This window comes from Manis javanica, chromosome 4 (genome assembly GCF_040802235.1).
Source record: "Manis javanica isolate MJ-LG chromosome 4, MJ_LKY, whole genome shotgun sequence".
Taxonomy (NCBI): Eukaryota; Metazoa; Chordata; class Mammalia; order Pholidota; family Manidae; genus Manis; species Manis javanica.
In genome coordinates this window covers 11,222,054-11,239,907 of record NC_133159.1, presented here as the reverse complement: position 1 = coordinate 11,239,907, position 17,854 = coordinate 11,222,054, and the positions used below count along the sequence as shown (strand labels likewise).

The 17,854-nt window shown below is 46.1% G+C and overlaps 1 protein-coding gene across 7 annotated transcripts in view; it reads right to left on the bottom strand.

Annotated features, from left to right (window-relative positions):
* FHAD1 (forkhead associated phosphopeptide binding domain 1) overlaps positions 1–17,854 on the bottom strand; it is a 126,137-nt gene that overhangs the window by 80,887 nt on the left and 27,396 nt on the right. For all 7 annotated transcript variants that reach the window (XM_073233233.1, XM_073233236.1, XM_073233235.1 and 4 more), the window contains exon 4: positions 5,781–6,027. In XM_073233233.1, the coding sequence (XP_073089334.1) occupies positions 5,781–6,027 (247 nt within the window). The remainder of the gene's footprint in view (positions 1–5,780; positions 6,028–17,854) is intronic.

Below are 17,854 nucleotides of genomic sequence, written 5' to 3'. Positions count from 1 at the left end.
GCTGGAAGTTACCTTCCCCTGCCCCCAGCTCTGTCACCGGCCCCTGTTATCTGTCAGGGAGAACCTACTGCCTGTGTATGGCCAGACTGGCTTGAGTCAGTTCAAACCAAACCCTCTCACTGTTGGGTCATTCAGAGGTCCCAGCGGGGGGGAATCCCAGTGGGGGGACAGGCCAGCTGGGGCAGGGGGATGAGGAGTGGGGACAGAAGCACTTGAAGATTTTCAAGCAGCAGCTGTTTGCCAAATGGCAGGGAAATTACTCAATATTTACCAACCCACCAGTCGCCCTGGTGCTTATCAGCTAATCACTAGTCCTCATCAGGGACGGCACTGCGTACCTCATCGGGGTCTTTGGGATTTGAACTGGTTTCTACACATTGTAAGTTGTAAATACAAGTTCAATAACAAGCACGGGTAGATAACAATTTAATTTTGAAAATTAAGTACTTATTGAGTGTCCACTCTGCACCTGGACTGTACTCAGCATTCACCGGCAGGACCCTATTTACTCTTCATGACCTAGTGAGATAGGTGTCATTATTACCACCTCCATTTAATAAACGGTGGATCCGCGGTACAGAGATATCGAGTCACCTGCCCAAAGTGATCAGTAAGTGTGGTAGAGTCAAGGTTTGAACCCACGTTTGTTTGATTCGAGCCTGTGCTCTTAACCGTTATGTGGTAAATTTGATGACATGGGAAGATGTTCATGATATATTAGTGAGTTTAAAAAAGTGGATTACCACTGTCAGGTTCAAATGATTCCATCATTATGAAGAATATACAAATCAAAAATATTACCCACAAATTTTCTGTTCTTAGTAATTCTTTCTCCCCAACCTTCCACAAGATTTTGAGAATTAAGATTCAGCCCTGGAGCTGAGGTTTCGTTTCCTATGGGAGGAGAGAGGTGAACACTAAATGGGGGACATGTGGCAATGTCTGGGAACATTTCTGAGCATCAGAGCTGGGACAGGGGGTTGGTACTGGCATTAGATGGTAGGGGCCAGGAGGTTGCTAAACATTCTTCAGTGTGCAGGACAGATCCTACAGTGAAGAATTATCTGGCCCCCCAAATATCTGGCTGAGACCTAAATGTAGGTTTGACCTACAGTAAGTCCTTGGTTTTCAACTGGAACTTTTCAAGTCTAAAGCAAGGGAACAGTCTAACAGCAAAACAGTTTTATTTGAAGAGCCTGACTTTGTTAAGAGGGGAAAGGTTTTCTCAGAACCCTCAAAATAGGTGTTTTCTATCAAGAGTCAGCCTGGAGGACTGGAGCATAGGGCTGACTCCAAAGCACGGAGTAGACAGCCCAGAGTCTGACACCAGGGAACTTCCCATCACACAGGGAAGTGAAAGCCCTTCTCTGTAGGCTGGAGAAATAGGTGGTGAAATCCACTGATTACAATGGAGAAGTTAAAATGGCTAAGAAACAAAGGAAAGAAATGGTCCATGTCCCCAAAATAAAAGAATGGATAAAAAAAACCTGTATATATGTTCATACAACAGAATATTCCTCAACAATGAAAAGGAACAAATTTGTGATATATATGGCAAAATGGATGACTCTCAGAAATATGCTGACTGAAGAAATCCTTTCACAAAGAACATATACCAGACATTCGAGACTTCAGAACAGGAAGATCTAAACCATGGTGAAACAGGTATTCAGAAGAGTGGCTGCTTATGGGGGTGAGAATCGACTGGGAGGACATGGGGAAACTTTTTGGGGTGATGGTATTGTTCTGTATCTCAATAGGGATTTGGTCTCAGAGTACAACTATCAAAACTCAGTGAGTGCAAACTCCAGATTTGTGCCTTTTATTCTGTGTCAGCCAGTCTCCAAGATGGCCCTGGTGGTTCCTGTCCCCTGGTACTCACACCCTTGTATTGTCCTTTCCAACAGCAGACGGACTTCGTGATAGTCAGCTCAGGCCGCCGTAACAAAATACCTCAGACTGGGCATAAGTAACAGACTTATTTTCTCACAGTTTCGGAGGCTGGAACTCCAAGATCCAGGTGCCAGCAGGGTTGGTGTCTCCTGAGGCCTCTTTCCTCTGCGTGCAGATGGCCACCTTCTCGTTGTGGCTTCCCATGGCCTTTCCTCCATGTGTGGTCATCCCTGTTGTCTCTCTCTCTTCTTACAAGGATGCAAGGCAACCTAAATTTCGGCTCCCTCTAAGGGCCTCATTTTAACTTAATTGTCTCTTTAAACACCCCACTTCCAAATATACTCACTTTCTGTGGTACCGGGGTTAGTGCTTCAACATACAAGTTTTCTGGGGGACATAATTAAGTCCTTCATTATTTACTGAACCAAGGATATTGCAGAAATGATGGAGTTTGGCTTCTGAGGTTAGATCATAAGAGACATGGCAGCTTCTGCTTTGCTTTCTGGGACCACTTGTCTGGAGAAGCCAGCAGCCATGTCACGAGGAAATTCAAGCCGCCTATGGAGAGGTCCATGTGGTGACCGAGCTGAGGCTTCCTGTCGACAGCTACTGAGGAATTGAGGCCTCCTCCTGAAAGCCATGTGAGTGAAGCGTCCTGGAGAGGGATCCTCCAGCTCCAGGGAGCCCTCAGATGACTGCAGCCCAGCCAACATTCTGACTGCGACCTCATGAGAGACCCTGAGCCATAACCACCCAGGGAAGCCACTCCCAAATTCCTCACCCAGAGAAAGTGTGTGGGATAATACATGTTTATGGTTGTTTTAGACCCTTAAGTCCTGGGGTAACTTGTTACCCAGCAACAAACAGCTAATACAGATTTTGGCACCATGAGTGGGGTGCTGCCTTAACTAAATGTTAAAATGTGGGGTCGTTTGGGATGGGACAGTAGCCAGAAGCTGGAAGACTTCTGGCAAGAATTTAGTGAAAACATGACAGGCCTGTTAGTAGAAGCCTGGTAGCCTTCAAGGAGGCAGTGAGGGAGTGTCTTCAGCATGTGGGGAGTTACGTGACCCTTGCGACGCGGTCATAGGAAGCTTCCTAACACGTGTGTGTGGTGATGTGGGAAGCGTTCCTGATGGACCGCGTGATGGAGCACAGGCGGTGCTGGACGGTGCCGGCTGCTGACTTCTCACTGCTAAGGCGGAGTGGGAAGGGGGAGAGACAGGCTGAGGGAAGGAATGTTGAACTAGAAGAGGCCGGGACTGGGCTTGAGAATTCCCTGCCTCTCCAGATGGCAAGTGGAATGTGAGCAATAGGTTTTGGGTGAAGACCGAATCAAGGGCACTCTTGGGAAAACATGGTCCAAAGGTGAAGCTGAGTGTGAGGCTATTAGGGACAAAGAAGTATCCAAAGCGGTGGGTCAGAGAACCATTTGGTCAAACACAGGTTTCTAAGAGACTTCCGAGTGTTGTCCCTCAGCAGAAGCCTGAGGGAGAGAAGGGTTGGGTCAAAGGAATCTGTGGGTTGCCTAATGGGGTGAACTCCAATAAGAAACCCCAATAAGAAACACTGCCAACTTAGACAACAGGGGCAGAGCCTACACGGGTCGAAGCAGCCTTGCTTCCCCCCTCACCCCCGGGGTTTATATAGGCAGGAAGCAGACTATAAAACTGCAGCTGCAAATATGCTACTTTTCATGGAAAAGGTAGGATAAGTAAGAACTAAGGGGTCAGAGGGCACAACCAGGAGACTTGGGAAAGTCATTTCTGGGCAGAAGTAGTACTGAATCCTAATCAGGGAAATTCAAACACTTTCCTGGCTGGATTTCAGAACGGCTTTGGGCCAGGGACTCCCGTGTGTTTCCTGTTTTCCCCCTTTTTGACTAGGAGGGGTGTCCGCAGCAGTATGCCATGTCTGTCCATCAGTGTGAGGGGCGGACGACCCATCTCTTCAGTGCAGTCTGGAGACTGCCAGAAACAGTACTGGAGGAGCTGAACTTAAGGAACTATACCCAGTGAGCCCCATCTGTACCTGGACTTGATTTAGATGAGATTCTGGAATTTCAGCTGATGCTGGAATTGTGTAAGACTTTTGGGGGCCTCAGGAGCGATGAGGGTATTTTACGTAGGAGCGGGGGTGAATCATTGAGGACCAGAGGCTAACTGTGGCAGCCAGTCTCCGCACTGGGACTGCCGGAAATTCAGGCCCATGTGTAGTCTTTTCCCACAGTGCACAGTGCTGGCCTGTGAACTGATAGGATATTGCAGAAATGACAGGGACTAGCTTCTGAGGCTTGGTCATAAGAGACGTTACAGTTGCCATCTTCTCTCTTGGGTCACTCGCTCAGGAAGAGCAAACTGCCATTCTATGAGGACACTCCAGCAGCTCTCTGGAGAGTTTCATGGGTGAGGAACGGAGGCCTCCTGCCAACAGCCATGTCAGTGTGCCATCTTGGAAGTAGATTTTCTGTCCCCAGTCAATCCCCCAGATGACAGCAGTCCTGTCCAGCAGCTTGACTGCCACCTCATGAGAGACCCCCAGCCACCGTCACCTGAAGCTGCTCCCAAATTCCTGACCCACAGAAACTAAGATAATACATTTATTTATTTACTTTGGTTTGGGCCACTAAGTTTTGGGAGAGTTTGTTATGCAACAGTTGATAACTAATACACATTGCATGTTAATTCTACATCAAAAGAAAAAGTGTTGAACTCTAGTTAGGGGTGCATATGCTAAAATATTAAGGGAGAAGGCTATAGATGCATGCAATTTATTTTGAAATGCATCAAAAAAATAAGATGGATGAATAGAATACCCGGATGGAGAGACAGATATGCAATAAAGAGTACAGCAGATGGTCATGGTAGAATTAGGTGGGGATTCTCTGTAAAATTCTTTTTTACTTTCTGTATGTTGAAATGTTTCATACTAAAATGTTGGAGACTGGCTGAGCGGTTCACAGGTGGCAGGCCCATGAGGATTCGTTTGGGGCGATGATGATGATGAAGGTGGTGCAAACTGTAGAGACACATTTCATTTACCCCTTATTTTGTCTATTGCATAAAAGTAACTGTTATTGGAATGGCCGAGGGAGGTGGCCAGAGGAGTGGTCCTGAGAAAGAGCAGGTGTGGCAGCACCGAGACAGGCCTGGGGCTGGGACACAGAGGACGGGGAATGGGACCCTCACACCAGAGGCGGTGGTGGAAACCCAGGAACCATTCCTGGGACAAGTCAGCCCAGCTACTCTGCCCCCGAGGCTGGTGAGGCCAAGAAGACCGTGACAGATGGGGTGTCTCCTCCCCAAATGCCACGAGACCTTCGGAGAGAGAGGGAGAGGGGAGGAAACCCTGAAGGCGCTACGTCCCCAAACTGACTGGGCAGTGGGTGACAGTCACTGAGGTAACAAGCCTTAAATTTGACTGATAAATATTAGATTAGATTAAATAGATGCTACCACCTCTGGGGAAGTAATTTTCCTTGATAAGCCTCAGCCTTCTCTTATAAAACAGTAATAAAATATTTAAAAACCTAAGGCTGTTGTGGGCAAGGGAGATTTCAGTTGCTAGTAGTTCTGCACTTTTGAGTCAAAGTGTGTAAATTTAGATCCTGCTACCCATTCACATATGCACCCCTCCCCACACCCAACAGGCATGCCCACGGACAGAGCACAGAATCTGGAAGGGGGTGCACCATGAAGTCAACAGGGGGGACTGGGTGATGAGGGTGACAGCTGATCTTTAACTGTTTTCTTACCTTCAGTTTATCCCTGATTTGTTCACAAGTGACTATGTTCTACTTTTAGAATCAGAGTAAATAAGCAAAACCCCCAGGCCCACCCTCATGGCCACGAGCCCATCCCGAGCAGCCAGCAGACTGCCCCGGATACCTTGCCTGATGAAGGGCGCCCTGTAGGCATCATCCATCATGGAGAACGTCTTCCCGCTGGCGCTCATGGGTCGCTTGTGGGAGGCGGGTGGGGCCATGGTGGGCCTGGGGAAACCCTGGGACCAGCTCCTCTGCACTGGCGCTGGCCGGATGCCTGGACAGTAGGGGATCTGTGTTGGCAAGGGTGACTGGTTTGGCTGCTGCAGCCCTGGCCAAGGTGTTGGGCCCCTCATCCATGGGAAAGAGACCTGCAGGGGCAGACAAAAGGGTCAGGGAGGTTGTGATCAGCAGGGGTGGTTCTTGTCCCAGTCCTTTAATTGCTGCCCTAGGTCTCAGCTTATAAGTCACTTCTCCCAGAAAGCCCTCCCAGATTCTCCCCAAGTTTGGGATGGTGGTTCCCACCCCGGGTCACATTGCCCACTCTCACACCACCACTTGTGGGGTGCAGCCTTCATGCCAGGCACCCTGCCATGAGGTTCACGTGCATGACCTCATCTCACACTCCTGACCATCATGAGACCGAGGCTGAGCAAGACCTAGTGACGTTTCCAAGATCATAGACTTGCTAGTGAGCTGCTGAGCCAGTAGAACGTCACCTCTAAGAGGATACGGGCTGGTTGTCTACAATCTTGCCCACCATCTGCAGCACTTAGAGCATGTACCTGGCATGTACAGAGTTGCTCCAATACTGGTTGGAGAATGAATGAGCCAATCACCGAGATTCAAGCCCAGCTCTCTAGCACCCACAGCTTGCTCTTGCCATCCACATAGTGTGTCCCTGGCACTTCTACTCCATACTGTCCCCCAAAGCAGAGAGCTCTGCGGTGGCAGGGATCCCGACTGTCTCATTAACTTTTGATCCTTAACACTCACCACACCTGATTCTTGGCAGGAGCTCTGTAAATACCAATCAAGGGACTTTCCTCACCTGACCCCGCAGAAGATGTTTGTAGCTGCTTTCACGGGAAAGCATATTAAAATCCAGTTAACCAGGAAAAGCAAGGGCTAAGGGGGTGTTAAGCATTAAATCGAGAGCTGGCTTTGGCCTTGGTTCTGTGATTTAGTGGTGGTTTCTCCCTGCACTGAGTGGCTGACCAGGGACAGTGGCGAGTGGCTGACCAGGGACAGTGCTGAGTGCCCTCCTTTACTGAACTTTCTGCATCTCTTTTTCCCAGTAGCCCTTCTGAGCAGGAGGTCTCCTTATTCCTATTTACAAATGAGGCTTGAAGAGGTGAAGGAGGGTACCAAGCTCAGGCAGTGGCAGAGAGGGAGTTGGGATCACGGTCTGACGACCTCTCTCATTCTCTGCTCTCTTTCTCTCTCTTTCCCCTTCTCTCTCTTCTCCCTCTACATCCACCCTATCATCTTCTTTCCCTCCCAATTCTCTTGGCAGAAAAAACACACTTTTCAAGGCAGAAGCTAAATTCAAAGGTTTGCCACCTGTGTATGGCCCCACATCCAGTCTCCCTGGGCCCCTGTTTCTCCTGTAGACTGGAAAGAATGTGAGCTCAGAGACACGTAGTGAGACACAGAAGCTTCCAGAATATGAGCACTGACATACAGAACTTCCTACGACCTCGGGTGGATTTTATTCAAGGGGAAGGTCCTCCACTCAAGATCCTGAACCCTCCTTTCAGCTGCAGTCTCTCCCCAGCAAGTCAAGAATCCTGCGTGTTCCCCCTGAAGACTCCCGCTGGAGCCGGTGAGAACAGAGTTCAGGGAACTCAAGCTCCAAGCTCCAACTGCCTGGGCACATCTGGCCCAGCATTCATAACACTGGCCACTGTAAATGTGTTTCGGGAAAAGACCGGGCAGTGTTCAGGAACTCTGTTACTTCCGTAGAGTTTTGAATCTCTCTCCTCTGTTAACATCTCAGTCTCTCCATCTTCACTTTTCTTGCAGAACCTGGGGCACCCTGCTCCTGCCGTGCACAACCTTCCCCAGTCTTCCCTGCCTGTCCCTTCCTTCTCCTTCTCTGGGGCCATCTTGCCTCAATCATTCCTATAACCTTTTCCCACTGGCTTAACAAATATTTATTGAATAAATGGGCTGAAGGCAAGAAGGAGTGAATTCTGATGTGTTTCACCCCAGTCTACTGGAGAATAAGGCTAGAGATTATTGGTAGTGGTGAGGAATTACCTGAGCCAGGATGCCCAGGTAAATGGGCCTCACCTCCAACTCAGTTCAAGGGGTGAAGGCAGTGAGCTTCCTCCCCTCCCGTCCCCTCAGGGACAGGCCGGAACCCACTTGACTCTTCTGAAGATTCCAGGAAATCTCCCTCCCTAGTGCTCAGCTCAGGTTGTGGGTGGGGCTAGGCAACCAGCCAATCACATTCCCTGGCCATAGTGATTGGTTCAGTGGTGGGGCATGTGACCAATCAGAGCCAAGGACATCCCAGGAGAGCTGGCTGGACCAGCAGGGTCTGGAGTGACCTTGGGGGACTTGAGGATGTAACCAGAATGAGGAAGTGGGGCCCACAGATGGAAAGAGGGAAGCCTCTTTTAAAAAAAGCTGTGGTCAATAATACGTAACATAAAAAAATTACCATCTTAACCATTTTTAAGGGTATAGTTCAGTAGCATATTGTGAATATATTAAGTATATTCAAATTGCTGTGAGACCTTCAGAACTTTTCCTTACAAATCTTAAAAAATTGAAACTCTATTTCCACTAAATAACAACTCCCCTTTTCCCATCTCCAGCATCTGGCAACCACCATTCCGCTTCCTGTCTCTATGAATCTGATTACTCCAGGTACCCCAGATAGGTGAATCGTACAGTATTTGTCTTTGGTGACAGGCTTATTTCACTCAGCGCAATGTCTTCAAGGTCCATCAGTGTTGTGACATGTGTCAGAATCCCCTTGCTTTTCAAGGCTGAATACTATTCCATTGTATGTATATGTCACGTTTTGTTTATCCCCCCATTTTAGCTATTGTGACTGTGAACACATGTGGCCTAGGCAATATGCCACAGTGAACATGGAGGTGCAAATAGGGGAGCTGGTGTTGAGGCCTGGCTGGGTGGTACCCTGAACTGCTCAGCCTCATGAGGCTGGCCAGAGCTGCTTTCTGTTGGTTGCAGCACACAGAGCCCTAATGATAGGGCCCCACAGGGGGAAGGTGCCAAAGATGTGTAAATGCGGCAAAGGCTCTAACTGGCTCTTCGGGTTCAAAAATAAAAAATAAAGGTTTTTTTTGTTTTCTTTCTACAGCTTGTTGATTGAGGGAGGCTTTAGTTGGAAAGTTAAAGTTACTTTTCTCTATTTTGCAGGCTTGCTCTCTCGTAAGCAAGGTCAAAGTTTTCTCAGAAATTGCTGCTGGTAAATATAAGGAAACAGGCAAGGGGAAAAGCAAACATAAGGAAAAGACTCACATGAAAAGCCAGCCCTTGGCTGTACTCACATTAGAAGGTACATGGAGCTTGAGGTCAAGGTCAGTTACCAACAAGTCTGTTTTTAGAAACTTTGGTTTAAAAATACTTGTTAATGCCTGTTTTCTTTCTGTCTTTTTTCTGTTCTCTGACCATATGGCATGTTGCACAGTTGGTTTTTTTGGTTTTTAATTTTGAGAGAGCATGTGTTATATTCCTGATTTCTTCCGCGATATCTTTAAAATAGCAGGTTGTCAACCACCTGGATTAACTGTTTCTACACACACTGCTGAGTTTATATCAGCTTGAACAAACACCAGTCAATTATTTACTCAAGTAATCACAATCCTTTTTTGTTTTCAGTTTATCTGCTTGTTCTTTCTGTTATCTGTCCAATATCTACTTCTTACCCTGTAAAGGGGGCAGGTTGAAGGGGACACCCTAAAACAATCAAGATAGTTTGCACATAGGGTGCCTACAGGACACGTGCATTCAGCCATCAAGCCCCAGAGGCTGGGTGGAAGGTAGAGAAGTAGACTTGGCCTTGGAGAGTTTGTCGTGTGCCTCTGCCATTTGTAACTAAATACTGACATTACTATGGCTATGAACCACCACACTGGGAAGGCATGTAATGCCAGAGACTGTGACATGCACTTAACATACAGGGTCTCATCTAGTTGCCAGAGTAATCTCGGAATGGAGGAGGCATTTTAAAGCCCATTTTGTGGATTAAGAAACTGGAGTGCGGAGAGGTTAAGTGACAGGACCAAGGTCCCACAGCCAGGAAGTGGTGATGCTGTGGATTCTAAAACCTGTATCCTTGGAGCTTTTAGGTTATTTGAAGTCATGATTTTATGCTTGCTTTCCATACTCACAGAAGGATCTTAGATGATGGGTTAGTGAAGAATAAGGGATTTTCTGAGTTAAAAAAAGAAAATAAAAAATAGGTGGTGTGACAAACCTCAAGATGTTGCATTGGGTACTTAGAAAAGGGGTTTCCTAAGAACACTGACAACTCCTTTGTGGAAGTGTTGCCCATATGGTACATGCCACACCCTGGAAGCAGCTCAGAGGACCCCAGCCTCCATCCAGGCAGAACCTGGGGGATATTCACTGCTGTACCAGAGGGATGCTGGGCCCAGCTGTGGGCCAGCTCAACAGAGCCTGTCAGTGAGTGTCCAGGAAATTGTGAGCTGGTTAATAAACACAACCATGAATAAAAATTAAATTACGTTAGCCTAAATTAAATTATATCAGAAACAGAGGTAACAAAACTCATCCCTTCCTAATTAATTTACTCTATTTTATTGTTATCTATGGTCCTGAGGTTTTTTAACTCCACTGCATGTGACTGTTGGTGACGTTTTATTGGCAGTTTGAACTGGCCATGGTGGGGATATTTACACCAAAGAAATCAGGAAATGCTGTAAATCACAGCTTGATTTTTCTTGTTTTTGATTGTCTACACTTAAGACGGTTATGGAGGAAATGTTAATTGCAGATTCTGCAAAAACATGTTGTGTCTGCAGCCATTACATTATGAGTAGCACAAAAAAATTGAGGATATATTCTTCCAGTATTCAAAAAATTTATATAATGCAGCAAATAATCACTCATGTCACTAATAAACATATGAAGTTCCCACACACATCTTTCTTATTTTGCTTTTGTCTAACTCGTAAATGCACACAAAATATCCACCCGTGTTCAGATGGGGAACTTACTCATTTGTCATTTGCAACACGAAGTCGGCTATGAATCTAAGAGTTCAGCCAGAGGTCCATGAAAGCATTCTGTGAGAATCAATTGGCTATACGGAATTTTCAATAAAGAGTATTGTATTGTTTATTATTTTTTGGAAAGAATATGCTACATATTTTTTATATCAGTAAACCTTATACTCTACATGCATATACTTTACTTTTTTTAAAGAGCAAATCAGAAAACATGTACCAGCCAAAAACTGGCTGTGGCCAGCACCCAGCAAAGTGGCCGGTACGTGCTGCAGGTGTTTGCTGACTGAATGGAATGCAATGATGGGCAAACAGAATGTAAATAAGAAGGCCTTTGACTGGTTCTCGGCTGGGGCAGGGAAAAAACATGGTAAGTCTGGCATATCTTGCAATAGCAGAAAGTAAGGAAGTGCTCAAAATCAAAGGGGGGAGGGAGGCATGTCAAAGAGCAGAGCAGCCAGCCTGAGCGAGCTCCCAGTGGCTGTGGCTGAAATAATTTGAGCAATGAAATAGATGATGTCGTACTGGATTATAACCTAAGCATTCAATAAATACACGAGTCCACGCTGGTCTAAGTACAAGACGAGAACTCAGACCTCAGAGTTACGAGCCAGCAGAGGGGGCTATTTGGTGCCAGGGCAAATGACCTCCCCTTGACAGCTCCTGGGCGTTGCCATAATTCGAAGTGGGGTGATAATTCTAAGTCTCCAAGTAAAGGGTAAATTATGTTCAGGATTTTCAATGTGAGAAATCAGGATTATATACTTGGAACACAGAACAGCCAAGTTATATGTTATTTTTAGGTTTTGGAGCTTAAAGAAGTAGGTTCCTTTGAGCTGTTCAGAAAAGTCATTCATGTGGATTTTCTCCAGTTGAGTTAAAGGAGATCTGGTCTAATTTTCCCATTTTTCTTTTTTTCTTTTGTTATCATTAATCTACAATTACATGAAGAACATTATGTTTACTAGGCTCTCCCCTTCACCAAGTCCCCCCCACAAACCCCATTACGGTCACTGTCCATCAGCGTAGTAAGATGCTGTAGAATCACTACTTGTCTTCTCTGTGTTGCACAGCCCTCCCCTTTCCCCCACCCCCCACATTATGCATGCTAATCATAATAACCCCTTTCTTCTTCCCTGCCCTTATCCCTCCCTACCCTCCCATTCTCCCGAGTCTCTTTCCCTGTGGTAACTGTTAGTCCCTTCTTGGGTTCTGTGATTCTGCTGCTGTTTTGTTCCTTCAGTTTTTCTTTGTTCTTATACTTCACATATGAGTGAAATCATTTGGTACTTGTCTTTCTCTTCCTGGCTTATTTCACTGAGCATAATACCCTCTAGCTCCATCCATGATGTTGCAAATTGTAGGATTTGTTTTCCTCTTATGACTGAATAATATTCTGTTGTCTATATGTACCACATCTTTATCCATTCATCTACTGATGGACACTTAGGTTGCTTCCATTTCTTGGCTATTGTAAATAGTGCTGTGATAAACATAGGGGTGCATCTGTCTTTTTCAAATTGGGCTGCTGCATTCTTAGGGTAAATTCCTAGAAATGGAATTCCTGGGTCAAATGGTAAGTCTATTTTGAGCATTTTGAAGAACCTCCATACTGCTTTCCACAATGGTTGAACTAATTTACATTCCCACTAGCAGTGTAGGAGGGTTCCCCTTTCTCCACAACCTTGCCAGCATTTGTTGTTGTTTGTCTTTTGGATGGTAAGCATCCTTACTGGTGTGAGGTGATATTTTATTGTGGTTTTAATTTGCATTTCTCTGATAACTAGTGATGTGGAGCATCTTTTCATGTGTCTGTTGGCCATCTGAATTTCTTCTTTGGAGAAGTGTCTGTTCAGCTCCTCTGCCCATTTTTTAATTGGATTATTTGCTTTGTTTGTTGAGGTGCATGAGCTCTTTATATATTTTGGATGTCAACCCTTTATCAGATCTGTCATTTATGAATATATTTTCCCATACTGTAGGGTACCTTTTTGTTCTATTGATGGTGTCCTTTGCTGTACAGAAGCTTTTCAGCTTGATGTAGTCTCACTTGTTCATTTTTGCTTTTGTTTTCCTTGCCTGGGGAGATATGTTCGTGAAGAAGTCACTAAAGTTTATGTCCAAGAGATTTTTTGCCTATGTTTTTTTCTAAGAGTTTTATGGTTTCATGACTTATATTCAGGTCTTTGATCCATTTCAAATTTACTTTTGTGTATGGGGTTAGACAGTGATCCAGTTTCATTCTCTTACATGTAGCTGTCCAGTTTTGCCAGCACCATTCGTTGAATGGTCTGTCATTTCCCCATTGTATGTCCATGGCTCCTTTATCATATATTAATTGGCCATATATGTTTGGGTTAATGTCTGGAGTCCCTAATCTGTTCCACTGGTCTGTGGCTCTGTTCTTGTGCCAGTACCAAATTTTCTTGATTACTATGGCTTTGTAGTAGAGCTTGAAGTTGTGGAGTGAGATCCCCCCCACTTTATTCTTCTTTCTCAGGATTGCTTTGGCTATTCGGGGTCTTTGGTGTTTCCATATGAATTTTTGAACTATTTGTTCCAGTTTGTAGAAGAATGCTGTTGGTAATTTGATAGGGAATGAATCAAATCTGTATATTGCTTTGGGCAGGATGGCCATTTTGATGATATTAATTCTTCCTAGCCAAGAGCATGGGATGAGTTCCCATTTGTTAGTGTCCTCTTTCATTTCTCTTAAGAGTGTCTTATACTTTTCAGGGTATAGGTCTTTCACTAATTTTCCCATTTTTCTTGGTAAATCTTCTAGCTTCTGGTTTACCTTTCAAGTTCTAATTAGTTTCCTGGTCAGTCCACAAAGTGGGAAATAGTCCAATGAGGAGAGACCCAAACTTTTGCAAATAGTCTTTTCCATCCTGGAGTTGGCCTAGTTCACTTCAGTCTTGCCAGACTGACTGATTGACTGACTGACTGGCTGACTGAATAATCATTAACTAAGTTAGAAAAGAGAAGCAGCAGTGTGGTTCTAGTTTGGTAACAGCATGTGATCTGCTGCCAGAGGGAACAGTAAGCAGCCACGGTTGGTCCTGAGGCTCCTGGGCTGGCCGGGTCTGGGTTTTGTTTTGCCAGGAGGCCAAGGCTGCAAACTGAGCTCCTGCCTCCACCTCCCCTGATGTCATCTGCCTCGTCTGTAGTAGACATCTGATGACAACACAGAGCTCAAGAGTCCTTTGGCGTGAGTTTTGGCTGAGGATGCCACCATGCCTGAGGCTGTCTGCTGCTCTCTGCCCTCCTCTTCATTGGCTGGGGAGAATCTCCTTTGAGAAAAAAACACCTGGTTTCAGGATTTCTCATCACATCAGCAGGTCCCCACAGGAGTTGTAAAGGCACAGTGCAGAGGAAATCCTATGAGATCAGATTGGAGATGACAAGTCTGACTAGTGTGATGTTTGTTCTGAAGTGCACTGTGCTCTCTGGTCATTCATTCACTCGCCGGCTACTTCACCCTGTGCAAAGGGAAAGCTGCATCCTTCTCCGAAACAGGGTCTATTCGTGGGTGACATGGAACTGGAACCATCACCTTTCCTGGGGACCCACAACTAAGGCCCCAACTCTGCGGGCTTCTCATCACACCAGTTCACCGGTACTCTGCTTCCCTGGCGATCAGCTTAGGGCTTTTCCAACAGAGAAGAGGACTGACATTTTCCTTCCCCAAATTCCTATCACCAGATCCCTTTAGGGAGGTTCAGTTCAAGCAGTAGGAACACTCCCGAATGTCATGGACATCTGGGAAATTTTTGTCTACCCTATGTCCATTTTTCCATGTTCTGAATGGGTGACTTAATTTTTGGTGGGGAAAACCCTTTCCCCCAACGATTCAGAGTCCCTGTAATTCCAGTGGGGCTGATCCCCTCCACTCCAGGGGAGAGACCACACCCCAGGTGGGGTCAATCAGAGCATTCCGGACTCCTGGCCTTGGTGATTGGTTCAGGGCGGCACACGATCCAAGCCAAGCCAGTGAAGAGGCCTGCTCGTTTCCTAGAGCTGCCCAATTTGGAAGGTGCTGGTGGCCACCTCCTTACAGATGAGCAAGAGACTGCCTGAGATTGTGAAGCTAAAGGAGATGAAAGAGACAGATTCATGACCATGATTTGGGCACCTGGATCCAGTAGGGCCTGACTGGTCCTTTTGGCCTTTTCAGTTATATGAGACTTTTTTTTTTTTTTTTGGCTAGGCTAGTTTTAGTTGGGTTTCTGACACTTGCACACAAACAACATAGTTCCCTGGACAGTACACTTATTGAGACGTTAGGACAAGCATCACTACGTACTCAGAATAAAAGATGTTATACAGGTTATGACATGCTCAAATAAAACCCACCAGACTGTAATCATGCACCAAATTTACCTTCAGGCTTGTAAAAGTAAAGTAGTGGCCCAGAGAAGAAGTGATTTAAGAATAAGGGAGTAATCACAAGACGGGTTGTGAAATGGTGCATAGAGTAACTTTGAACAAATATATATATTTAGAACCACATATCTCCAGTTCTTTTTAAAAGAGGTAATGAAAAGACAGGTCAAATCTATTTCTTCAGCTTGTCTGTTTTTTTCTTATTCCTCAGTTAACCAAGTAAGAAATTAAGCAGCACGGTTCCTGGCACATAGTAGGGCTCCATCTGAATTAGTTCTTCCTCCCCATCCCCACCTCTCTTTTTAGCTCTTTTTTTCAGAAACTGAGTAAAATGAAGTGGGCAGGACAGCAGAGTGTATGAGCAGAGGCTAGCAAACATTTTCCGCAGAGCCCAATAGTAAATATTTCCCACTTTGGGTGCCCCATGATCTGCCCGGGTAACTGTCCCTGCAGCGGGAAGCAGGGAGAGGTAATTCTGAAATAAACAGGATGGCTAGGTTCACCATAAACTTCATTTATGAAAACAAATGATGGCCTGGATTTGGCCTGTGGGCCCTAGTTTTCTGACCTCCGGTTAAGACCATGGGATTCAGCATTAAATAGAACTGGTCCAGGCCCCTTACTATCCGGTGATCCTGACAAAGTTGTCGCTTTTGCGCCTTGTCTGTAAATTAGGGATAATAACAGCTATTCTTAGTTTGTGAGAAGTGAAGGAGATGGTGCATGTAAAATGCTTTGAACACTTCCTGGTATATAATAAATGCACATTAAACATTAGCCATCAGACATTATCATCATCATCAAAAAAGAAAAAGACAGGGAGGAACTCAAATTGTTCAGGAGCTACAGCAATGTCCCTGGTAAAAGGTTAGTGGAGGCAAATGAGGAAGCCAATAACTGAAAGTGCATTTTCTTCTACTATCAGTGGCCTTTGTTTCTGCCCACGTGACATATCTTTCGCCCACATGTTCTACCAGCAAGTGAAATTGCAAGTTGGCCTTGGAATTGTGGGACTTCCTTTAACCTCCGGGCAGGGAAGGGCCTGTCTGAGCTCTCACTGCGTGGTGCTCTGTGCCATTAGGAAAACCTTTTGGCCCCCAGGAACTCAAGAGAGCTGGCTTTAATCCGGCCGCTGGCTGTAGCCAATACATAACCCTGGGGATGTTGCTGGACCAGTTTGTCCAGTGATGGGGTGGTCCACGGCCACTGTGACAATTCTGAGAGGGACAAGAGTGCCCATGATCAGGGGACATGCGCTTGGCAGAAATTGGAAACTGAAGTCCAGAAAGGTTAAGTAGGTTGCAGGTGGAATTTGAACTTGGGACTTGGGTCTCTCGATCTGCAAGGCTCTTGCTCTATTCTGCAGGCTTCCCCATTAAAGCAGGAGCCACAAGGACTGCGAGCCAAGGGAGGGCATTCTTTGCATTGGGCAGGATGTCGTGATGGTTGCAAGAAAAGATAAAGGACTCCAGAAGTCACATGGGAGAGTCTGGCTGGACTGGGAAGAGGGCAGAGCAGGCTAAAGGGAAGGCCAAACCCAGGCCATCATGTTTACCACTGTGAGGCCCCAGCTGGCCCCGGCGGTCACGGTCAGCCCAGAGCCTGACCTGGGGTTCTTGCTCATGGAATCCCACACAGGGAGGGGGAAACTGCTGCCAAGGAGCCATCAACCCGTTCAGGAAACAGCTCTGCAGTGTGGTGCCTGGCTTCCTTTCTTCACTGTGGACATTTCCATTAGGTTTGCCATATTTCAGAACAGAGAAAGACAGTGTTTATGCATTTGAGTGGCACAGGTTTCTGTAGCCAATCACTTGGTAAAACATCCCCACTGTGACTAGGATAACTGTTTGCAGACTTCCCTTCCTGGGATCAGAAAGACCTAAAAAGGCGACAACAGAAAGCCAACAAAAAGGCAGGAACACCTGACTCTGTGACGTCGGCTTCCCAGCCTGGTGCCGAGGCAGAGGCTCTGCTATTACTGGGTGGTAGCTTCAGGGCACCGCAAATGGCCCGGCGGCGTATATCCCGCACAACTCTGAGGGGCCACCCACACGGACTATGGTGTGAACAGTGACCCTGGAGCTGTGCAACGTGGCGGCCCTTGGTTACACTTTGGTGAAAGAGCCATGATTGACAAAGTACTTTCCTGGGCATATCCTGGGTGCCAGTGTATTCTGTCAACCAAAAGTCTTTCTTATTTAAAAAATATGAGTTTCTATATTTTTCCATTCATTTCTGGATAATTTATTTGCAGATGTATCCATCTGCTAGCTGGGGAGGTCTTGGGAGGTTTCCTGTCCAGAGGAACACTCTCAAAGCATCCTGGCTGTTAACACGTTTGTTGGCTTGATTCTAAAGCTGAGAGTTATTGCCTGCCTATCACGGGTGCCAGATGCTGGGCTAAGCAATTGACGTACATTGCCCACTTAATGCCACAGCAACTCCGTGTGATGGGAGCTACTATTACCCCACTTTTACAGCTACAGGAACTGAAGCTTTGATTGCCGAAGTGGCCTGCTCATGAGCCCACAGCTCACATCAGATCAAGGACACATACCTTCAGGATGCATACCTGTCATGTGAC